The 26,020-nt window shown below is 33.1% G+C and overlaps 2 protein-coding genes across 3 annotated transcripts; both read right to left on the reverse strand.

Annotated features, from left to right (window-relative positions):
- Positions 1 to 953: 953 nt before the first annotated feature.
- Positions 954 to 7,741, reverse strand: LOC126690406 (mitochondrial phosphate carrier protein 1, mitochondrial-like). Of its 2 annotated transcripts, XM_050385527.1 has the most exons (7): positions 7,230 to 7,741; positions 6,301 to 6,650; positions 6,125 to 6,168; positions 5,092 to 5,306; positions 4,879 to 5,003; positions 1,389 to 1,470; positions 954 to 1,269 (listed from the first exon to the last, which is right to left on the reverse strand). In XM_050385527.1, exons 1-6 carry the CDS (start codon positions 7,407 to 7,409, stop codon positions 1,419 to 1,421), a joined length of 966 nt encoding a protein of 321 aa, XP_050241484.1. In that variant the 5' UTR covers positions 7,410 to 7,741; the 3' UTR covers positions 954 to 1,269; positions 1,389 to 1,418. The 2 variants fall into 2 exon arrangements, with proteins under 2 accessions (XP_050241484.1, XP_050241483.1); XM_050385526.1 differs by having other exon boundaries at positions 954 to 1,470.
- A 1,694-nt stretch (positions 7,742 to 9,435) lies between these two features.
- Positions 9,436 to 12,651, reverse strand: LOC126689566 (transcription factor DIVARICATA-like). The gene is made up of 2 exons (XM_050384805.1): positions 12,269 to 12,651; positions 9,436 to 9,754 (listed from the first exon to the last, which is right to left on the reverse strand). Exons 1-2 carry the CDS (start codon positions 12,649 to 12,651, stop codon positions 9,436 to 9,438), a joined length of 702 nt encoding a protein of 233 aa, XP_050240762.1.
- Between the last annotated feature and the right edge of the window lie 13,369 nt (positions 12,652 to 26,020).

The raw sequence follows: 26,020 nt of genomic DNA on the forward strand, positions 1-26,020 counted from the left end.
AATCTTTCGAGCAACTTTTATTCATTATTATTCTCTAAAAAAGAATGTGTGACTGTTGAAATTAACCTAGAGATCCTCGTTACGATTATACCAGTTTTCACTGTTATTATTTTAATTAATGCTTGCTTACTCCTTAGTATGTTTAATCTTTAGCATCTTAAAATTAAAGAAGGTCACAGACAAAAGTTAGTGGGCTAAACCCAATTAAATAATAATTAATTAAGTAATATATGGTATTGAGTTAGCCTTTCGTGATTGGAAAAGTTTGAGGATAAAAAAGGGAACCAATCTGTTCCACAACATAGCATAGCAGGGTTCAATGCATTGTTCGGTAACTGTCATATAACTGATAATGTACTTTTTGTAACATATAGAGATTAAAGCATGAATTGAGGACCACTAATTAATTACCTTGGCTAAAATACACTAACACCCTTTATCTTTTAGGGGCTTTGCTTTTTGCACTAATACCCAATAAATTTTAGCCAGTTTAATATTTGAAAAAGCCTTTTGCAGGCTTTATTAATGAGGCTATGGTATTGCTTTCATTATTTCATTATTTACAGGAAAGTTATTTTCCTCACATATGCAAGGGCATGGAATTGGAAAGAAAAATTAAGTTGGAAATGCCAGCACATTCTAACCAAAAGGGAATTCCTATATGTTGAGATGATTTGACTTTCAATTACTGACTGGATATTCCACTAGGCTACATTGAATTTTTTTCTTAAGTATGCACACACGTACACAGCTCTTCTATTCTATACCTTCTGTTTTCATTAACTATTCCTATATTTTAATCAATATTTTCATCAAGGATAGAGTAATACACCTACCTTACCCCATACCACATATATGACTCTGGGGGAAATGGGGGATAAGTAACAGCATAGTAAAATGCCTTTGTTTTTGTAGCTTCTGTTCCAATTTGTCAGTAATTCTTCTCCGTATAATGGCAGGTACAGACCACATTTCTGATTTCACCTTCAATTCATTCACCATACTTATGATACATAGATCTGCATATATGCCATAACTGAAAAACGGGTGGCATTTTAGCCTACATCAACAGACCTATGAACAAGCCATACAATAATTTCACCGTGCTGAAAATGTCATGGTATCTAAATTGCCAAGGCAGAAGCTGTATCTCATAACAGCCATTCTCCTAAGGCCCTTCTAACTTGAATTCACAATAGCTTCTACACAGTTGATTGGTCTACAAAACTTGCTGCCCCTGCTAAAGAAAAAATGACAGCGAAACAAAAGCTGCCATCACAAAAATCCTATGGTGTTAAAATGTGATCAATCTTCAACTTGAGTAAGAATATATGATCTTCGTCATAGTGTCTTGGACTCAAAAAATTATTTAATTACTAGAAACAGACCGGGTCATCACTTCTTCCAATTCTGTGAGCTTAGGCTGCTCCATCTACTTGGATGTCCGTTGCAACTTCTCCACTAGTAGGCCTGTAAAATTTCAATGCAAAACCATTCCGTCAAACAGCATAAAGTGAGAAGATTTTGTTTAAAAAATGAAAACCATGTTCTCTTAATGTTTATTTCACACCCTATGACACAATGAATTAAATGGAAAAAGGAGTCATATGTTTGAACAACTAGACCCTGGGTTGCACTTGCACCAAGCCAGAACTACATTTAACTCATGAACTTGTAGCTGAACTCATGCCAAGCAATAACAGTCCCATGATAATTGAAGCATATTGTGGCGAGATCCTATTTGCAATTCATTATCTCCAACTGGAATACTAGCACCAGCCCCAAAAGCTATATTGCATATGCACATCAGTGGATAGAGGAACAGATTTCACCAATGACAGATCTCAGAATAACATGACACAGATTTAACGAAAACATGATTAAATACAGATTACAGTTAAAAGCAAAAGTCATATAGTTTCAGTGAACTTTTTATTTTAAAAAGTAATAAATTTTATTAAAGAAAAGGAACTACTTATGCACCCTAGGTGAAAACATGAGAAAGCCCTAAGGAATTACAACAAAAAAGAATTACAATATAAAATGAAGAGAATCAATAAAGTAAAATATACATCAAAATTATCTATGACCCAAGACACCAGACCACTCAAAAGAGTTTTCACAAGGGATGATTTAAGATAGACAACTAAGGTTTCCCCATTTTCAAACGTATGGCGATTCCTCTCCCTCCATATAGCCCACAACAGGCACAATGGAGCTAGATTCCAAATCACAAAAGAATGTTTACCAAGCCAATTCCTCCATCCACTTATAAGAACAAACATATGGCATTACCCTAAATATGATTTTACACATTACAATTAGAAATAATCCCTTCTCTATTTTATCCATGGGTCCTTTACTCATACTTCAATTTCTTAATGAATACTGTTTTACCCACTTCAGTACCCTGAACACACACACACAAAGAGCCCAAAAAAAGAGAGGACGAAGCTCCATAGATTATAAGCAACATCACAATGTTGCAACAAGTGATCCACAGATTATAAGCAACATCACAATGTTGCAACAAGTGATCCACAATCTTCCCAATGTTCCCATTACACTTATACATGTAACAGCATTCTACCATAGGGATACTCTTCTCAAGAGATTATCACAAGTTAACATCTCCCCCCATTGCTGCTGTCCAAACAAAAAAAGCAACACCCTTTTTGGGCCCTTTACACACTATATACATTTCCAAGGGAATGTTAGATTATTGGAGCCTCTCAAAACCTCATAATAAGAAGGAACATCAAATTTTCAATCGCCATTCAACATCCAACTCACGACCAAGGATTGGGATGTTGGAATGTAAAATTTCATAGAAAGAAATCATCCCCTCTAATTCCCTATCATTGAAATCATGAATAAATATGATATTTCAAGAGCAAGTCCTATTTTACTGACCTTCTAAACCAAAATGTACTGAGGCCTCCTTATCTATGGTAATTGTATACAACTCCATGTATGGCTCTTTTAGAGAGTTTTCTCCACACCACTTATCATGCCAAAACCTCACACAATTGGCATCCCCAGCATCGTATTTTACAAACTCCAAAATTCTATCCAACCCACTCTCATACTCCATTAACTACAACTAAGTGCACCTCTTACTCCTTTTGCTGACCATCAACACCATTCCTCCCCATATTTCAGCAAAACCACTCCTCCACAAATGAGTATTTTCCTCTCCAAATCACTATAACCATCTTAAATGTGTTTAACTTGCAAACCCCCAATCTCCCATTACGCATAGTGTGCAGAAATGTACTCCAATTCACAAGGTGAAATTTGAACTCATCACTCTCACCACTCCACAAAAAATTCCTTTGTAGTCTCTCCAATCAATTGGCCACAGAAGTAGGGATTGGCAACAGAGACAATTAATAAGTAGTTAAGCTGGAAATGGTACTCTTTAAAAGGTGCAACTACCGCCTTTTGACAAATAAAAGCGTTTCCATCCTAATGATCAATGCTTTATCTTTTCCAATATTGTATTCTACACAGCTTAGCCTTCAAAGATGAGCTCAATGGCACCCCTAAGTAATTTATTGGTAAAGCACCAACCATTCAACCAAGTATTTCAGCCATTTCCCATATGCCATCCTCCTCTCCTATTGGAACAATTTCATTCTTGCTCAAATTCCCTTTCAAATCAGTAATAGCTTCAAAGCAAATAAGAACCATTCTAATAAAAAGAAGTTGCACCACATCAGCATCATGTAATAAAATGGGACACCATGAGGTGATAATATGTCCCATTCCCTACTTTAAAGTCAATAATGAAACCTCCTTACTCTATTCTCCTTTGCATTCAATTCAGTACCTCTATAACCAGCATAGATAGCAAGGGTGAGAGATGATCAACTTACCTTAAGCCCCTCAATCTGTAGAAAAATCCGTTGGAGTGTCATTGACTATTACTGAAAACTAAATTATAGAAACTCAAAAATGAATCTGAAGTATTGCCAAAGCTCATTCTATCCAACAAAAAGATTAGAGTATCCCAATTAACATGATCATAAGCATTTTCAGTAACGAATTTACAAATCATTCCTGTGACTTGGCTCTTAATGTGACTATCCAAGCATTCATCAGCAATCTCCAATTAACATCCCAAACTTGCTTCTCCATCCAATCCTATTCTATTCAGTTACATTTTTCAAAGCAGGGCACTTTAATCTTGATAACTAGGAGTATCACGGTATTTGAAAGAACTCAAACTAGCTCAATTAACTTTTCCTACCATTCTAAAATTGTTCAATATTTTTTCAGTAAAATCCAATCATTCAAAATCCCCTTTATTCCAGCCATCTCACCCTGTGTCAATATGCTATTGAACACAACTACACTTCTTACAATAAATATATCGAAGACTTGACTGCATCCAGCACGCCTTACTTTTAGACTGCATCTATGCTTTTCTCTCCTAACCAAAGATATCGCCTATCTATGCTGTCCTGTTTGGCATATCACAGTTTCTTTAACAAGCACCTTAATTACAAAACACTAGAAATCTAGTACTTTGAATTTCTGTCATTGTGACAAGCACCTAAAATACAAAATACTAGCTCACACCATGATCATGAGTGGTGGGAAAAAAAAGTGCCAACACTTGACCCAAATGCCTCCCCTGTCAGACATAAATTCGTACCTCAAAGGTACTCATGACTCAAGTCATGACTAGTAGACCTATAGAACTATCAGACACAAGGCCTAAAATATACATGAACTCATGCAAGAATCAACATATGACAAAAATATTTTTTTTTAGCAACATAAATCATTCCAAGAAAACAAAAAAGCAGGTAATCATATTGGGATCTTCTTTTTTTTTTTTTTGGGAGGGGAAAGGGGACAAAATGCACTTACAATCCACTGAGAACTTTGATGGTGTCATAGAATAACCATTGCAAAGTGATAGCAGGTCCAACCAGCATTATCCTGATAGGAAGACTTCTTGTAAACAAATTGACAAGCCCAATTTTCTTCACTACCTGCTCATGTGAAATTGCAAATTAAACATCTACTTCCCTACTACGTCAACAAAGTATCACAACTACAAGGATAAGCAGGTGATGATACCAGTATAAGGCTGTCAGCTTTTTTGTTATAAAGAGAAGAAACAATGTTGTCAGCAGGATTAGAAATTAAGCTACCAACAGATCCAGCAGCATAGCCAGCCAAACAAGTCACTCCAAGCTGCTGACCTTTTGAGCAGTCCTCCTTTCTTTTTTGAACAACTTTACGATACAGAAAATCAACTGAATGCTCAAATGTTGAGAACATAACCATGGAAACTGCCCAAGGAAAAATTCAGAAGTTTACACATTTAAGAGGAACACGAACAAATTATAAATATAAATTCACACTTTCAAAAACTTTACTAGAGTACTGAATATGATGCTTTTAATATATATATACACACACACTTTTAGTAATAGACTAATAGTAAACAAAATCTTATTTTATCTTATCTTGTTGGTTTGTTTTTATTTATTTATTTTGGTTGCTATAAAAAAGGACAAGGAAAAGAAAAGAAATGCTATTAAAATAAACCCAAAAAAATAAAAAAAAATTCAATTGAAAATGCAAAAAAGAACACCAACTTGCTCCACCTCTAGATAAAATTCATTCCTATCATATGAAATTAAATATTATTTTCACCATAATTGAGGAATTTGAGAATTAGTCACCTAATATGTTTGCTGCTTAAATAGAAAAAGAACAAAGAACTGTAAATTGTTGATGAATCAATTTAAATGGCTAAAAAAAAAAAACCTTCTTCTGGTCTAAATTGATGGGACCAAATCTCTTATTTCTTGAAATCACACACACCCAAAACATCTTCCTGAAAACAAAACCAAAAACACCGCAATTTCCCCACAAAAACCAAAATATGAGTGACTTTAATACCTGCTTTTTATTTCTTAATATCATTCAAATTTATGAAAGCTCATACAAACTCAAAAGTAAAAGGAAATAAAGATTTGCAAATTATCCTCAAAATCTATGTCTAGCAGGTTCATAGTTTAATTCAGCATATGATTCATTTCAATTAGTAATGCAGACGTTTAGCAAAATAAGAAAACAAAACTTTAGGAAATCATGAAATTACATGGAAGGTTTCGACCCCAAAGTGGTATAAGTCCCCTATAAAATCTGCAGAAAAAAAAAAAAAATAAAATTAATGTATGAACATCTATCATCGTTATCAACAAGAAAGTCTTAGTCCCAAAACTTTGTGGTCTAAGAGAAAAGAAAAAACGAAAATATAAGTTTCAAAATACTTACCCATGGATGCCTTCGGATGCATACAACTTTGGAAAGCCATCAGCCAAACCCTTGGCAAAATGGGGCTGTGCTTGAACCCGGACTTTAATTGCTTCAAATGGGCAGAGAGCTATATTGGCAAATACTTCAGCAGATGCACTGCTAAGGAAGAAAATGAAACTTCTATTGTGGTCAACGAAGATATCAGAGTAAAGCCTCTTGAAGTATTCATATAGACCAAATCTACAGCCTCCTTGAACACCATATCCAAAGAACTTGCCAGCCCAACCTCTCCAAAAGGCAGAAGGGCCTTGTTCCCTCAACAAAGTAGTGAAGCATGAGGAAATGCTGTTATACCTGACTGGGTGCACCTACAGATTTGGCTTAATACATTAATTAAGCCTCCTAGGAATGTACCAAATGATGTGATAATTTCTAGAGAGAATCAAATCAACATAGCTCATAGGACAAGGGGCCATTCTGGTTTTGCTTTTGGAGAGTTCGAAGAGTGCTTTAAGGGGGGTTAAAGTTCTATTACTTGAACTTGCCAAACATTTGGTAATTTCACTAAAGAAATTTAGAGTTTTAGTTTAGAAAACTCTACAATTCAGTTTGTAAATCCAGGACTTTACAACACGATTAAATGTAATTTCCCAAACACTCAAGACGCTAAAGAGCTTTTCCATTAAAGCTCCATCTTTACTAAAACAGCTCTACAGTTAAAGCTTTACTTTCAACAGCAATGCCAAACGGACACAAGGGCATCTCCATTTTTAGACAGATAGAAAATGAAATCAAGCCAAAGACGTACACAATACATATATCATAGGGTCCGATCACAGAAGAACTGATATGGGATCTCTATAATTGTTTTGTGGAACATATATGAAAATAATAGAGGAGTTCAAGCACAAAACATTCCATGAAAAAGAGAGAGAGAGATGAGCGACCTGCATATTGACTTTCAAGACATCGAGAGGAGTAATGGCGAGATGGGTAGTGCCGGCACTGAGCATTCCTCCAACAGTACAAATCCCATAATACCCATACGGATACGGTGCTTTTAATTTCTCACTCACACTTATTATACTTGTACTTCTTCCTTCAACATCAACATCAGCCCCTCGCATCACACCTTCTTTTCTCTTTTCAATTTTTTTTAAAAAAAAGGCCTAATCTTTTCTTTTTCTTCTCTACAACTTCTTCTTCTTCTTCTTCAACTTGATCACTACTATTAGTAACCCCTTACCTCTCTCTTTCTCTCTCTCTACCCACACTTACAGTTCAGTACTAGTATTTCTCTGCATTCAGAGTCAGAAAAAAAGGTCCTCTCTGTCTTCGGACAGTATACAGTATACCCAAAAGAAAAGCATATGCTGTTGTGTTGCCGTGATTCCCCATTTCCAATAACTCCGGAAGTAAAAGGGTTTTTGATGTCTCTGAGGTTTTTAAAAACGGCATCGTTATGTCACCCAATCACATCAAATTGGGATGGTCGTGGTATTTATAATTGCATTATTATTATTATAAGTTAAAAAAAAAAATCTCTTATTTTAGTATATATTAAAATGCAATAAATTTTCCAAATGAAGTAAAAAATAAAAAATTAAGTTAAGAAATTGGGATGGTCGTGCTATTTATAATTACAATATTATTATTATAAACAGTACCTTGAGCTTGTTTGGATTGAAGAAAATAAAGAAAATGTAAAGTAGAATTGATCGAAAATTATGTATAATGAAATCAGTTCAATGTTTAACATTAAGTGAAATGGCTTTATTTCAATCAATGATCTTTAATTTGGAAGACATAATTAGGATTAGAATAAAAACAGAAAGGTCCTCCCTCAAAGCAACCTTGGATTTTTTTTTTTTTTTTTTTTTTTTGCAACATTTTTTTTCCTTAAAAAAAGTTTTTTTTTCCTCGTAACAAATGGGGAGGAGGATTTGAATTCACATTCTCCCCATAAAAAGAATCAAATAATACAACTAAGCTATAAAGAATCAAATAAAAAGGCTATTGACGCAATTAAGTTATGACTTAAACTCTCTCACTATTGCCTAGTAACTCTCCTTTGTCGAATCCTAAGTTATCTTTTTTTCTTTCTAATCTTTTTGGAGTAACAATAATATTTCTTTTACACAATTAATAACTTCGACAATGATTATCTCTAGACAAATGTATGATGTAGTATACATTATGTGAATTCTATTTAAATCAACTAGCAAAGTCTATTATGCTAGTAAAGCCAATTGTCATCAAATAATAGATCTAAAGTTTGAACATTACCTACACCAAAAATTAATTGAAATTTTACCCTAATGATAAAAATAATCGTCATGAAGTAGACGTTATAAGTTAAAATTCTTTCTTACCCATCACAAGTTATGTTACACAAAACATGTGGTATCTAGTCTTTCCCCTCAACTCGTTTGATGAACTGTCTTTTCGTTGGGTTAATTAATGATATTTAGTTTTAGCTTGAAATAATTAAACGAATGTTAAAAATTTTAGTACATAAACTATATAACCTGATATGTCAAGTTTTAAAAACAATAAAAAGAGGTTTAAAAAAAAAATATATAAAATAAAATTTTAAAAACTACTTATAAGTTTAAAAACTATTTAAAATTTTATTTTATTAATGACATAATAATTATTATGTCATTAATATGATATCAATCATATTGATTATCATGTCGTATTATAGATTTTTATAGTAAAAATAATACTAGTAATTTAATATTTATATTTAGTTTGCACTGGTGATAAGATACACATGTTGATTATGTTGGACTCATATCAAGTAAATACCATTGCTTAACAATAATTATGCCAAGAGCTTTGTAAAAATTGGCACCTCATAACATTTCCAACATCCAATGTTCAAAACCTCCCTCTCCCATTGTAATTATCAACAATATATATAATTATACAAGAAACTTAACCATATGAAACATATATGTGATCTAAATAAAAGTAATAAAATCCAATCCACAATAAATTGCTAATATCCACAATTTTATTCATGAAATCCTAAACTAATGCGGATCATAAAAGTCTTAAAAATAAAAGTCAAGAGTCATCTTATTACTTAAATATAAGGAAGAAATGAAACAGGAAGTATTATGATATAGTAAGAAGCTTCTTATGTCTTCAATACCGACAATGATAAGAATGGAATGAATCGTAAAATTGATCGCTAGTAGAGGCAACGCTGGGCGCAGGGAGACTAGCAGCAGCAACAGCAGTAGTAGCAGTAGCAAATGCGGTTGAGGACATGAGTGCTTCTTTAGAGGTTTTATTTGAGGGCCTCAAGGTGGATTGTTGGGCTTGGGCACCAGAGTTCTGAAGGCGGAGAAAATATTTTTGGGCATGACTTGCAACTTGTGTTGGGTTCTTTGTCACCACACATTGCCGTGAAATGCTTCTCCAATCTCCCTTACCAAACCTCTCTAAACCTCTAAGGAACAACCTGTTTATAGAGATTTAGGAGGGTCAAAAAGTTACAGAAAGTTTTTCATTCCTGTGAAAACACAACGTTTCTACGTTCTACTTTTGTATTTCGCTTTATACTCTACCAATTATAATTTGTAATGAATTCATTTGACTTGCCTTTTATAGGGGGCGTTTGGTTCGCCATGATGTGCCCTTAATATGATGTACATTACCTTAATATCACATTAAGGTGTTTGTCATAAGTAATGTAAGACTACCTTCATCTAAAAAGGTGATGAAATATATTTTATAATCTTAGATTACGGTAATGTTATAAAAAATTAAATGAACCATCATGGCGAACCAAACAGTCCATAAAATAACCAACGTTTAAATTGGAAAAAATAAAATAAAAAATCAAACACGTTACATACTTACATTCTATAATTTGTAAAGTATAAAGTGAAACACAAATAAGAGAAAAGGACACACATCATAGTGAGACAAAAAATATAAGCCAATTTCACCCGTCTTCTTTTTACCAAAAATAAATATAAGCCAAATAATGAGAGAGTAACAATGGCACCACTTTTTACCGAAAAAAAAAAAAAAAAAAAAAAAAAAAAACAATGGCACCACTTACCTTCAAACTTTCCATTTCTTTTTTTTGTCTAGATTTTGACAATGAAAAATGAAAGGACTGGGTTTGACCCCAAAACAAGTAACGTATTAACAAATTAATTTCCAGTTAATTCAATTATGTGATCACAATTGCAATATCAATTACCACAAATTAACAAGCATCATATCATAAACAATAAAGTAATAAAAGCAAGACAAGAGATATGGTGGCGAAGTGGGAAAATGATGGAAAATGTTTCTCAAGGAAAAACCAGTATAAGGGTAGCCTACCCGACAAAAACAATCGACTATATCAAAAGAAGTTTTAAAATTTAATATAAAACCTTTATACCAAGACTCTACTTGCTAAATGAACATACTGAAGTGACCTACTATAACTCTAGAACCTCTGAACTTTTTAATATATGAATGCCTTCACGAACTACCCATTTGTATTCTAAAACCTTTGATCAAATCCAAAAGCCTCTGGAAATTACTTTTTATTTTTTTAATTTTTTTTAAAGCTGTTTCATGGACACTTGATCTTAAACTAATGAAGACTCAATACAAACTTAATCAAGATTATACGTTATGAAATTTTTCAATATTAAAACCTTCAAAAAAACACATTTTATTACTCTTCTAAAAGCTTCTAATATTTAGAAAATGTTGAGAGGCTTTTAACAAATATTGTAGTTTGCAGACATGCATTAAAACTGGTTAAAATTATTGTAGACTTTAGATACCATCATATTGTCACCACAAGTTTCAGGCATTGTGATGTGCATCTCGCATAGGTAGTATGATGAATTTCACATTCAAAGTAAAATAGACAAGAAAGTGTTCATCTGTATATGGTTCAATTGAGCACCCCCAACACCAAAAAAAAAAAAAAAAACATCATTCGAGTAAAATAGGTAGATGGTCAATCCACAAGACTTATTGATTTTTTTTTTATTTTAAATTTTGGTGAATGGGAAATTATATTAAAAAGATTAGGGTAAATTGCAAATTACACACCTAAACTTTTGGAGTGTAATTTGCAATTTACCTCTTGAAATTTGGGAGTATTTGGATTTTATAACTTAACGTTTCAAAATTTGGATTTTACTCCCTAAAATTTGAGAGTGTTTGGATTTTACATCCCCAAATTTTGAAACTTTAGAGTGTAAAATCTAAACACCCTTAAATTTTAAAAAGTAAAACCCAAACACCCCTAAAAGTTAGGAGGTAAAATCCAAATTTTGAAACGTTAAGGGTATAAAATCTAAACACTCCCAAATTTTAGGGAATAAAATTTAAATTCTAAAATTTTAGGATGTAAAATCCAAACATCCCTAAATATTAGGGGTGTAATTTGCAATTTACCCAAAAGATTAAGTACAAAATAGTGTAGGGTAAGCTACACCTCATGTACATGCCAAGAGCAGACATACAATATCATCAAATAGTACACCTTAAATAATTTCATATGATTAATAGCCTTATACGTAATGATATTCCTCCCCCCTTCTAAGCCAAGGTCTATTGTTTAATTGATTATAGATTAGGTTCCAATTAGCTCAATTGGTAATTTCTATTGTCATCTAATAAGAGATTTAAGATTTAAATTTTGTTTATATCAAAAATCAATGTGTATTTTAGTTTGATAATAAAAGCAATTATCATAGAGTGGACGTTGTGAATTTAAATTCTATTGTATCTATATATTAAAAAAAAAAAATCTATTATGGATATACGAGATATATATGTGAATCCAATCACTTAAAAAAATACCATAGATGTCTCTGTTAGAAATGCTATAAAGTGTCAACCAAATGAACTACAAGATTATTGGCAAAATGCCGCGTGTCTTAATAAAGAGGAAATTAAAATAAAAGCTTACAATAGCATAACATAAATATAGTAAATAAAAGTTTTTGATACATACTCATGTTCTTCTGAAGTCCATGGAACCCCCTTTCTTCGTTTCTTTCCGGATTTCCTTTCAACTGCAGGAGCTGATTTTTTTTCATTTGTCTCGCTAGTCTTGTTAAAGTTGGGTACTGAAATGAGACCTGAATCAATCATTTCAATATCGTTGCTCAAATCCTCCAAGTGCTTCTTGATTTGTGGTATAGTTTTTCGAGGGAGCCTAATTGCAATTTTCTCAAAAAGTTGTGGACAATCAAGATCAAACTCTGCTAGTGCGTTTTCAAAGATCTTGTTCTCCTCAAAATTCCACTCAGTGGTGTATTCTAGTTGAGGTGGTCGAGAGAGACATGACAATGAATGGTTGCAAAGAGAAGAGTTAGAAAAATAGGATGGTTCCATTGTTCACCAAAAATAACTGAGAAAAGATGGTAATTTTTCTTTTCCTCGATGAACAGGCTATGAAAGAAAGATTCAAGACCTCAATTGTCTCTCTTGCTCTATGGTCTAGTGTTACTCAGTCCTCGATCGTGTATATATATATATATATATATACACACACACATATAATGTCAACCGTGCGAACCTGAATGTAACCAAATTAGGGAAATATTTTAGTATTATTTTATGACTATTATGGAAATATTTTGAAAGACGCCTATACAATGAGTTGGCAATTGTTATAAAATTTTATTTTTTGATGAATACTATGGAAAGATTTTGAAACAAACATATGCAATGAGGTGGCAATTGTTTCCTAAGAATTTACTTGGAAAAGTAGATGTACCGACCACCTCATTTAATCAAAAAAACATCTTTCTTGCCAAAAACCAACACTTCTACCCGTACAAAAACTTTTACAATATTGTACAACAGTTGAAGTAGCATGTTATGATTGAGGTACAATGAAAGTAGTAATGTCAAATTTGATGATGCTTAGATCGTCAGCCAAGGATGATCGTCCAGATTGATGTCGTCCTCAACCAACCCGATCTCCGAGAATAAGTAAAGGAAAGAAAAGATGTGATTACTGGCGTGGTGCTTGCCAAAAAGCCTCCGATGCCAAAGTCAGAAAAATTGACAAAAGAGAAGTTAAGAAAATAATATGCTAGAGTTTCAGAATTACTTGTGTCTCTCTTTTGGATTTCACTACTATGTATTTATATGTACGCATACGCGGGTGATTTCTTCTAGCCGTTAGTGGAGCCTTGATGGAGACTTTATTCTCTCCTGGTAACGCCCCTACGGGGTGTTAATGGTGGGTTGCCCTTCCAACGGTCTGGAAGCTGATCAATGTTTTGTAACGGTTCATTGATGAGTGGAGGTGAATTTACTCATCCTTGATCGACGACCATTGCTGCCAGGACGAACTTGGATAGATCCCTCGTCCTTGGTCGCGTTAATGGACGACGATAATATGATCGAGCCTATCAAAATTCTTTAGAAAGTTATGCTATACCAAATCACCAATCACAACTGACCACCTTAATCTGTGAAAAAAAGTTGTTACTCTAGTATTTCTAAAAATATTGTGATGGAATAATTTGCCTATAATCAAGGGTTTCACCGGAAAATAATACCGTTCTATAGCTTGTTGAGAAATTGAAAGAGCATGATTTGAAGTGACAATACAAGGTTTTAAAAGATTTTTCGTGTATAAATATTGTTGATGATTTGTCAGGATTTTAGATTGCCCATTCCATGAATTCGATTTTAATGAAATTCAAGTTTTTGATATAATTCTGTCATTGTAGAAATTTAGTTAAAGTCTCTCCTGAAGTAACTTGAATAAGTGAAGAAATTCGCTTGAGCGAAACTAAAGTTGGGTCTAGCAAGAAGGGCAACTTGCTCAAGTGAACAATAAAAGGACTTAAGACTTCATTACTTCGTAGCTTGTATAAGAGATTTTGCTAAAATGAATTTCTCATTAAGTTGCATAATGATACACCAGATTACTCCTTATATACAAATCAGAGTAACTAACTTAACACCTATAACAGACACTTAACAAAGCAACTAAATGCACACACATGCACAGTCACGTGCTTTACTAAACAATGGACAAAAACAACTAAACTACATACAATATAAGCTATATACAAGTCATAAAACTACAAGTAGCTTATCCAAGGAAACATTCACGGATCTGCTACATGTTCACTGATTTACTCTACCTTATGCTTTGCCTCTTCATGCCTTGAATCTTGATGTTTTGATTTCTGATACTCCCCCTCAAGATAGGCACCACTGGAATGAATATTCATAATTCCCATCTTGTTAATTAAAGTTGTAAATTGATTCAAGTTCAAGGCCTTTGTTAACAAGTCTACCAACTGAGATTGACTTCTAATGTTCATCAATCTTATAACTCCATCTTGCACCTTATTTCTCACAATATGACAATCTATTTCAATATGCTTTGTATGCTCATGGAACACAGGGTTAGACCCTATATGGACTACTGCCTCACTATCACTGAACAAAAGAGCAGCCTTATCATGTGCAATACTCAAATCTTTTAGCAAATAGAGAATCCATGTTACTTCACATACAACACAACCATTGATCTATACTCGGCTTCTACAGTGGATCTAGAAACTATATTTTGTTTCTTAGATTTCCAGGAAATCAAGGAATCACCTAGAAAGATGCAAAAACTAGTAATGGACCTTCTAGAATCAAGGCAAGCAGCCCAATTTGCATCTGCAAAGGCTTTTATGTGCAATGAAGTATTTGATGGAAAAAATAATCCTTGACCAACAGTCCCTTTAATGTATTGAATGATCCTATAAGCTGCCTTCAAATGAGGTTGTCTAAGCTTAGACATAAACTGACTTAACCCATGCACAGAATATGTAATGTCTGGCCTAGTAATGGTTAAGAACAATAGTCTACCTATTAACCTCCTATGCATTCCAGCATCATGCAATAACTCACCCTCATCCTTGCTCAATTTCAAGTTTACTTCCATAGGAGTTTTAGCAAGTTTGCAGCCAAGCATCCTAACACCATGAACAATTTCAAGGGCATACTTCCTTTGACAAAAAGAAATATCCTTTTGTGATCTTGTAACTTCCAAACCCAAGAAATACCTCAAATTGCCTAAGTCCTTCAACTTGAAGTGCTTATCCAATGACAACTTGAGATCTTCCACAACTTTAAGATCATTACTAGCAATAAGTATGTCATCAACATAGACTAAAAATGCTATAAAAAGCTTACCATACTGCTTAACAAACGATGAATAATCTGCTTTGGACTATACAAAACCAAGTTGCAGTAGGGTAGTTGAAAACTTGGAAAACCATTATCTTGAAGCTTGCTTAAGTCCATATAAGGACTTGTGTAATTTGCAAACTAGCTCCCCCTTGATATCCAACTCCCACTTGCTGTGCAAACCAGGAGGAAGAGACATGTAGACCTCATCATTCAAATCACCATTTAGAAAGGCATTATTAACATCCAACTGTTGAAGAACCCAACCATGCACAACAATCAAAGCCAAGAAAAGCTTGACTGTGACCATTTTAGCCACAAGGGAGAATGTCTTAGTATAGTCTAAACCTTGTTGCTGAGTTTACCCTTTTGCCACAAGCCTAGCCTTATACTTTTCAATACTACCATCAACCTTATACTTGATGCGAAAAACCCACTTACATCCAATAGCCTTTTTGTTGGGGGCAAAGAGACAATAGACCAAGAGTGATTCTGTTCTAAAGCATTAAGTTCAACTACCATGGCAGCTTCCCAATTAGGATCACCAACAGCTTGATGGTAAAATTGAGATTCTTTAAGAGCAAAAATGCTATTGCAAAAATGAGAATAACTAGGTGATAACTTGTGAGAAGAAACAAAATTAGCTATAGGATACCTAGTGGAAAATGTGTTACACTTATAAGATTGAAGATAGGTAGGAGGTTTAGACACCCTAGTGGACCTTCGAAGTGTGGAATCAGAAGGATTGGACAAGGATGGAACAAGATCAACTATATCATTAGGTAAAAAACACAGATAATTCTTCAGGAAGATCAAAAAAATGATCTTCAAGAAGTTAAGAAGTAGGATGATTAGTGTGATCAAATGCAAGAGCAGGAACATGATCAGATGGAAGACCATCAATAACAGGGACAAATTTGGAATGTAAATCATCTATAGGTAAGGGTGGAGCATTGGGAGTACAAAGTTGAGACAATGGATCAAAGGGAGAGGGAAAAGTGGAAGAAGGAAGAGAGTGAAAAGGAAAAATGGACTCATGAAAAACAACATCCCTCAATATAAAAATTCTTTTAAAATGTAAATCAAGCAGTTTGTAACCTTTAACAGCAAAGGGATAGCCCAAGAAAACACATTTGATAGCTCTAGGATCAAATTTAGATCTATTATGAGCCAATGTAGAAACAAAGCACAAACAGCCAAAGACTCTAAGAGAGCTGTAATCAGGAACTTTGTCATAAAGCAATTCAAAAGGAGTTTTATCATGAAAAAAAGGTAATGGAAGTCTATTAATAAGGTGCACAGCAGTAAGAATGTAGTCACCCTAATAGGCAATAGGAACATTAGATTGAATTCGTAAGGCTCTTGCAACACACAAAATATGTTGGTGTTTCCTCTCCACAATTGAATTTTGTTGAGGAGTGGCAACACAACTATGTTGATGGATAATACCATGAGTCTTAAAGAATTCAGTCATTTGAAATTCAAGGCCATTATCAGTTCTAAAAATTTTAATAGCTTTATAGAACTAAGTTTTAATCATAGTATAAAAGAACTGTAAAATGGACCTAGTATCAGACTTGGACTTCATAAGATAAACCCAAGTTGATCTAGTACAATCATCAATAATAGTAAGAAAATATTTATGTCCATCAACAGTAGGAACACTATAGGGACCCCAAATATCACAATGAACAATGTTAAAAGGGGAATTTGATATGTGATTAGGAAAAGGGAAAGGAAGTCGTTTGTGCTTTGCAAGTGGACAAATCTCACAATCTTTATTAAAGGTACAAATAGAATCATGAAGTACATTCTTTAATAAAGAAAGTTTAGCATCTGAGGGATGACCTAATCTAAGATGCCATAGGGAAGAAGGTACAACAATATTATTGAGTACATGAGATTGAGGTTTACTGAAAGCAGACTTGAAAATAGAATTGAAGATTGATTGAAAGGATGAACCAAGAACCTTGGAGTTGATTGGAAGGGTACAAGCATCTGAAGGGTTATATTGCAGTAAGTACAACTTATCATGAAATTCACCCGTACCAATCGTCCTCCAGCACATAAGATCCTGTATAAAGCAGAAATTTGACAAGAAAACAAGACAACAAGAACAAGACTTAGTGAGTTGGCTAACTGACAAAAGATTAAAAGAAAAAGAAGGAACACAGAGAACATTATGAAGGATAAGAGTGGATGAAAGAGTAATAGAACCTATGTAAGCTACCATAGCTGTTTCACCATTAGGAAGAGCAACCACACAACTAACAATAGTGAATTCAGTGAATAAATGAACAGAATGCACAATATGATCAGTTGCCCCAGTGTCAATAACCCAAGTATCTCTATTAAAAGCTGTTCTATTAACTATATGTGCAGAAAAAATAGAATGCCTCAAATCAGAATTCCCAAAGAAGGATATACCTGACATAGAGAGAGCATTGTTAAGCTTAGTAGTAGTTGTAGAATAAGCTGCTTGTTGATCTGAATGAGGCTTAATCACACTGTTGACCATATGAAAATCTTTAGAGAGGTGAGCAACAGCTTATATCTGATTGCCTAGCATAGTCAGAAATTGTTGACACTACTCCTGAGTAAAAGTGAACTGAGTAGCATCATTGGATGACTATACATTCTCTGCATGATCATCTTGAACACCCACTTGATTCATCATTGAAGTCTTTCCTTTAGGCTTAAAACTAGGAGAGAAGACATGTAGCTTGAAACACTTCTCTATGGTATGACCAAGTCTCCCACAGTGAGAGCGAATAGGCCTATCTTTGCCCTTAGAATTCTTTCCTCCAGAAAAGGCAGAATTGAAATTGACCCTTTCACAGCAAGAGCAGTGGACTCATCATGAGCATTGGAATTTCTCACATTCCTTTGCCTCTCTTCTTGAATCAACAAGGAATAGACTTTGTTAATGGATGAAAGTGGCTCCATTAACAAAATCTGTCCCTTGATTTGAGAATAGGAGTCATTGAGCCCCATCAAGAATTGCATTATTGAATCTTGAAAGTGAAGATTCACAATTCTTTTGGACAAACTACAAGTGCATTTCCCACAAGTATAAGTTGGATTAGGCCTAAAAATCTTGAGTTGATCCCAAAACACCTTTAATTGAGTGAAAAAGGTAGTGATCGAAGAATCACCTTGATTGACTGATGTAATATCCTTTTGCAACTGAAAAACCCTAGGTCCATTGCCTTGAGAATGTATATCCCTAAGATCATTCCAGATTTCCAGTGCTGTGTCTCTGTAGGTGATGCTAATTCTGATCTGAGCCTTATTCAACCAAGAACCAACCATATTATCATAGTGAATCCAAGCATCAACAGCTGCTGGAGTTTTTATCAATGGAGACGAAAAAGTGATAGTGCCATCAACAAAACCAAATTTGTTCTTTGCAATCAAAGCCTTCTTCATGGATTGAGCCCAGACATGGTAATTCTCACCAGTCAGAACTTCAGAAACGAGCATAGCTCTAGGACTTTCAACCAACGCTGGATCTTGCTCAGATGAAGTGGACGAAGAAGAATTTGACGCAGACACCATTGAAGGAGCTTCAAGCTTTCAAGGAACGAAGCCCTAGAATTTGGGGATTTTTGAGAGAATAGCAAACTAATGCTCTAATACCATATAAGAGATTTTGTTAAAATGAATTTCTCATTAAGTTGCATAATGATACACCAGATTACTCCTTATATACAAATCAGAGTAACTAACTTAACACCTGTAACAGACTTAACACCTATAACAAACACTTAACAAAGCAACTAAATGCACACACGTGCACAGTCACGTGCTTTACTAAACAATGGATAGAAACAACTAAACTACATACAATATAAGCTATATACAAGTCATAAAACTACGAGTAGCTTAGCCAAGGAAACGTTCACTGATCTGCTACATGTTCACTGATCTACTCTGCCTTCTGCTTTGCCTCTTCATGCCTTGAATCTTGCTGTTTTGATCTCTGATAGCTTGAGTGAGGTTGCAAGAATCAAGGCCAAAATGGGCAAATGCCCCTTTCAAAAAAAAAATCTAGAATTTTGCCCCATTTCCAAAACTAATTAGGGAAATGCCTCTATTTTGAAACTCGATTTTTAGAAAATCGAGTTTCAATTTAAAACTCGATTTTTAGACAATTGAGTTTCAGTTTAAAACATGATTTTTGGACAATTGAGTTATAACAAACTGAAAAAAAAAAAAAAATAAATAAATAAATAAATAAATAAATTATGAAGGCCTATAGTGGCATTTTAAGGAGCCCTATAGTGACGTTTTAAAACCCTATAACGGTGTTTTGGAACTTAAGCTCCATGAACTCGAGTTCCATGCAAATTTTTTTTTTTTTTTTTAAGTTTAATCGCCCCATACCTATAGTGACGTTTTAAAGACCTTATAGTGACGTTTTGAAACTCAATTTTTGGACAATCGAGTTATAACAGGAGCATTTCCCTAATTAGTTTGGAAAATGGGGCAAAATGCTAGATTTTTTTTTTGAAAGGGGCATTCTCCCATTTTCTCCCAAGAATCAATATTCATGTTTTCTATTTTAACCTTCTTTTGAGCTTAAAAAAAAAAAAAAAAAAAAAAAAAAAAAAAAAAAAAAAACTATTTGTGCACCTACGTGACTTTTGCATGATTTTTCCAAAGAGTTAGAGGCTGCCACACCCTAAGATCAATATTGAGAGAAAACCGCTATGTCTCTTCTTCATTTAGCCATATTTGAAAACCATAGTTTTACCCACTCTACTTGTGATCCCAAAATGAAAATGGGTACACGAGAGATAGATTGAAAGCACAGAAAAACTATTTTCCAGTGAGGTTAAACAAGCAAGTTTGCTGAGGAAGATTCTACAAGCTCTGGGGCTACTCAAGTAGGAAGGCAAGCAAGACATTTGCAAAGATTATAATAAAGGGCCTAGCCCTACAAAGGTCTTGTAAGTAGATCATTCTAACTATGTTTTTCTTAATTAGTGAATGTTTCATGAGATCGTTTGTGCCATTGTAATGGTTTTTCCATTGAACAAGTTTTTCTTTAGATTTTCACTTTGTTACCAAATCTTGCTTCTTGTGATATTACTTTTATATTTACTACTTTACAATTTGGTATTTATGTAACTAAACATGTCTTTGTGAATTAACAAATAAATTGCATAATTGAACAATTAATCTGATAATTTCGATAAATAAATCACGTATGGATGGATCTAAATAGAACTTTAGTTAACTTGAAAGAATTTTTGTGAAGCCAAATTAAATACGAGATGAAGGGTAGCAAAAGATTTATTTGATGCTATATAATTAGTTTCTTAATAGTTACCACTTCCAATAACCTGATAATTTGATAGTTAATCTTAATAGTTAATCTGATAATTTCTTAATAGTCACATAATAGATTAATAAGAATATATCTTATATAGTTGGATGCATGAACATGTGAGCCCATGACATAAGTCAGATGCATGAGATAATTATCATACAACACCAAACATTAATGACAGGTAAAAACTAAGAATTGAACCTCAACAACACCCCCCCCCCCCCTCCCCCCTCCAAAAAAAAAGAACAAAATCTTGGGGAGTTCATGGGAGGGAGGCGGGACGGGTTAACTGAACCTCAACCTACATGAACATATGCACATTTGTATCACTTTGTTGGACCGGATGAATAAGTGGGTTGTAGTTAGTTCATCTTTAGAGAGACAAAATTTTAAGGAATGATTTTAAATGAATAGATTTTATATACATATATATATATATATAGAGAGAGAGAGACACACACACACACACACACACACACACACGCGCGCGCGCGCGCGCACACACACACACACACACACACACACACATACTAGCCTCATCACACGCACTTTATGTCACACCCCAAACCCGATACTCGGATTTGTGACCATGACCGGCATGCTAATATCAGGCTTAAACCTGATATTAACAAGAACCAACTTAACTTTTAGCAAAACTTTTACAAAAGCTTCCCTCTTTCTTTCCATTCTTGTTTCTTTACTTAAATGATATAATTTTCCACTTGATATACAGAGCATCTACATTGTACTTCAAAGGATAACATAATCCACCAGTTATTCAAATTCTAAAATTCACATAATACATTTCTTAATACTTTAAGGTACACACTTTCATTTGATCCTAAAATACACCGTACTACAAATCTAAACATCATATTGCTAATTTATGATCTATACATATAAAACTAAAACCACTTAATATAGTTTTGAACATACTTAGTATATATTTAAAATACAAATAGTCATTCAATTATGTATAATCTTTACAATTCTTATTCAATGGCATTATAAAATAAATTGTTTATTAAATACTTTTCTATTAATCATAGAAAGAGAGTGGCTTAAAATAATAATTAACTATTCAAACACATAGTTAACAATAAAGTTGGGTTGGGGTGTTACACCCTTCCCTCCTTAAAAGAATTTTTGTTCTCGAAAATTAGAACAGTAAATATCTTTGTATTACAACAATGTGAAATGACAAGTTGAGAAAATCACAAAACATTGTAGAATCACATGTCAAGTCATTTATATACATCACAACTCTTTATTTCATTATAAAATTTCCTTAAGTTATGATACATGCTTTCAACAATTTTCATGCTCAATTAAAAGATACAACACTATATACACATGCAGACAAGTACTAAGAGCACATGTCACTAACATATATTCAATCTAAGAATACAATTAAGAAATTCTTTCATGCACTGATCAGAATTTACAATATCAATACTTCTAATATCAATATAATCAGTGGATTTGATAAGAAAGAATCTTAATTGTGACAAACGGATATTAGAAATCATTTATTTCTCACAATTTTAGTAACTTGGGCAACAAATTATATTTTTCAAGAGGTACAATAGGATGAATGAATCAAATAACATCAATTCCACAAATTCAAAGAATTTATTAGAAAGCCTCGATTTAGCATATATCTCTCCTTTAAAAAATGAGATATAACGTCATACATTATCAACAACCAAAAACTTATTAAAATTCACTTTGACAACAATTTTTTTTTAAAAAATAAACTTCATCAAATAATATCATCACCAGTGATATTAGGTGATATTAAAGTAATACGTTGTCAATTAGGGATGACAATTTTTCCCCGCCCCACTTAACTACATGTGAGCTCAACGGCAGTTAACAAATTACTTGGCCAGGGAATAGGCAAAATAATCATTTTATGTCACCCCACATAAGGTTAGTTGGCAAATGACTTAGCAGATCACACGTGGCCAGCGGTGTTCAACTAAATCAATCTATACCAACATTAGGAAGACTGACTACAATAAAATAATATATACAAATTTTCAAAACATTTAATAACTCACTCTTAAAAAACTTCTTTCTTTCTTAAAAAGTTTGATAAGCAATTCCAAATAAACAATATAATCATTGTTTTACATTTTAAAAAAATCACTCAAAATGGATCATGCATCATTAAAGTATAGACAGATTTTTTTCCAACCTGCCCAAAGCCACTATCAGCATGATTATCAGGGTGGCCACAATTCCTACATACAACCAAAATTCTTTAGAACCAGAAGAATCGTATTAGCTTCAAGAAAATTACTAGCTCCAGAATATGCAAGGTCAAGTTGCTTTTCAAATGCCAACCTAAAAAAGTTCAGAACCTCAAACAAAGGGAGAGAATTTCTAGAATTGATTTATTTGTTATGCCAAAAGGGACCTAGACTGCAAAAGGGAATGATACCAAATAAAGTTCGCAAAAGAAAAATTATACAAGGATTGAAAGAACATAAGACCATAGGTGACACATGATCCTAGAAGCTTAAACCTTGCAGAATATGCATTAAAGTGAATTGCAGAACAAATTTCCCAACCAATCTTAATAGTGTTCAAATAAGGCCATAGAAGCACAATGTCCATGGCAATAATGCTGATGTAATGTTTAATATAGTAAATTCTCAGGTAGCATTTAAGAAGCAGCATATTAAAATAATAAAGAAGAAAGAAAAGGCAAAGGAGATAAGCACATCTTTAGATAGCACTAGCAGCCAGCAAACAAAATAATCTACAAACTTATTTTCCCTCATTTCACTATTCAAATAATATTACAATTTGTAATGGAAACTTTGTCTCAGCTCTACATGAAAACTCAAAAATGTAGTTCCTAACTTGACACATGCAATTGTTATACAAGAACAGATGCATGTTAGCAAGCACAACTTTTTTTTTCTCTAACTATACTATGAATATATATATATATATATATATATATATATATATATATATACTTTCTAGGATCCTCAGCCAGTTTCTTAGTATATGTCCACCATGCACATCTGAAGTAAACTAGTTAAAAATTAATGTTGTATAAATAATGCCAGAAAATGTTATTATAAAAATAGCTTTGTCAAGGACTGGATTTTGAATCAAAGAGTACCAAACAGCGGTTATTGTATAGCATACTTGAACAAGTCAAAAACACTCATTTTGACAGAATCATGTGCCATACAACTACTTAAACCTTCCAGCACCTCAGAAATGTCTATTGCATTGAATTTACTTAGTTAATAGCAATTGTAATAAACAAAATCTCTAGTAAGAAAATTCCTCGGCTAAAGGTGTAACAAACTTGCTCTACCATGTATGCTTCCCTTTTTGAATGTCACAGTAATGCAAAGAGTCAAATCACCAAATAATAGAAAAGACTGAAGTACTGTAGTTTTTTTTTTTTTGGTTTATTAAGGGTTCTAAGATTTGGTTTCCATTTAGGCGGTCAAATCTAATTTTTAATAAAGATACATTACACATCTTGTCTGTGCTCCATTTTCATTTTTTTCTAGTCACATAGAGGAGCCAACCACCATTTCTTTCTTTAGAGAAAATACAGAATATATCAAACCTAGAGTTAGCCTACTATAATTCCATAGTACTCTAACAAAGGTGATTCCAGAGGTTTCTATGGAACAAAAATGATGAAAGTGATCTTCTTTGACTTGTGTGAAACAAGATAGACCACAAAACACCAATGTAGCAAGCATCATAGTACTAATAACAAAAGAGCTAAAACCATAGCAATACTGAGCATGTTTTCATAATTTGAGATATCCAAAAATGCTAGTAGACTTCAAATAATAAGCCAATGATCAAACAATTCAAACATTTTAGAAGAGATGTATCTTACTTGTCTACCCTTTACTACTCAATCTTAATATCTTACTATGAAGATCAACACTTAGAGTCTACAAAATCATAACCTTTACTTTGATACCACAACTGTCACGCCCCAAACCCGATATCCGAATTTGTGACCATGACTGGCATGTTAATATCAAGCCTAAACCTGGTATTAACAAGAACCAACTAAAACTTTTAACAAAAACTTCCCTCTTTCTTTCCATTTTTGTTTCTTTACTTAAATGATATAACTTTCCACTTGATATATAGAGCATCTACGTTATACTTCAAAGGATAACACAATCCACCAGTTATTCAAATTCTAAATTTCACATAATACATCTCTTAATACTTTAAGGTACACACTTTCATTAGATCCTAAAATACACCATACTACAAATCTAAACATCAAATTGCTAATTTATGATCTATACATATAAAACTACAACCACTTAATATAGTTTTGTACATACTTAGTATATATTTAAAATACAAATAGTCATTCAATTATGTATAATCTTTACAATTCTTATTCAATGGCATTATAAAATAAATTGTTTATTAAATACTTTTCTATTAATTATAGAAAGAGAGTGGCTTAAAATAATAATTAACTATTCAAACACATAATTAAATATAAAGTTGGGTCGGGGTGTTATACTTTGTGTGCAATGAGGCTTTCTTTTTTTGGTATCATAATTTTTCATTTATTAATCTCTTTTCTTGTACTAAAAATTGAGAAATGATATGTCCACAACATTTTCACAACATTTTTACAACAAATCCTAAGTGGCAGGTTGTTACTGGTTGTTATTGTTGGGGTAAAAAAGTAATCCTAGTGTTAGGTTCAAATTTAAATCAATAACAACTAACCACCTATGATTTGTTGTAAAAATGTTGTAGACGTAGCACTTCTCCAGTTCTCCTAAAAATTTGTGGTGGATTTGAGTTTGCTGAATGCTTAAAGATTTTTATGTTCAAAATAAAAGAGAATGTAAAAGAAGCAAAAAAAAAAAAAAAAAAAAGTGTGTGTGTTTAAATTTAAAAAAAAAAAAAAAAAAAAGGATAAGAGATGATGAGGAAAATATGACATGTCTATTTAAATTTCAAAAAGGATAAGAGATAAGGAGATTGCCAAAAAAAAAAAAAAAACAAATAGTGTATATATTTATATTAAAATAATAATAAGAAATGAGGAGGAAAATATGGTGCGTCTGTTTAAATTATAAAAAATAAAAAATGATAAGAGATAAGAAGATTGTAAATTGCTGGGAACATGGGTTTAGTGGGAGGGTTTAAATTGTAAGCTTTTATTTTACAAATATGTCCCCTTTAATTTTAAAC

This window comes from Quercus robur, chromosome 6, assembly GCF_932294415.1.
Source record: "Quercus robur chromosome 6, dhQueRobu3.1, whole genome shotgun sequence".
In the NCBI taxonomy this organism is placed as follows: Eukaryota; Viridiplantae; Streptophyta; class Magnoliopsida; order Fagales; family Fagaceae; genus Quercus; species Quercus robur.

What these genes read in the sequence shown, in the direction of transcription:
- LOC126690406 (XM_050385527.1), bottom strand. Translation starts at nt 7,409, where the DNA reads ATGCGAGGGGCTGATGTTGATGTTGAAGGAAGAAGTACAAGTATAATA. An exon ending in TCTTGAAAGTCAATATGCAG is followed by an intron (nt 6,651 to 7,229) that starts GTCGCTCATCTC and finishes CCAAATCTGTAG; the next exon opens with GTGCACCCAGTCAGGTATAA. An exon ending in AAGCTGACAGCCTTATACTG is followed by an intron (nt 5,004 to 5,091) that starts GTATCATCACCT and finishes TCACATGAGCAG; the next exon opens with GTAGTGAAGAAAATTGGGCT.
- LOC126689566 (XM_050384805.1), bottom strand. Translation starts at nt 12,651, where the DNA reads ATGGAACCATCCTATTTTTCTAACTCTTCTCTTTGCAACCATTCATTG. An exon ending in TGGACTTCAGAAGAACATGA is followed by an intron (nt 9,755 to 12,268) that starts GTATGTATCAAA and finishes CTCTATAAACAG; the next exon opens with GTTGTTCCTTAGAGGTTTAG.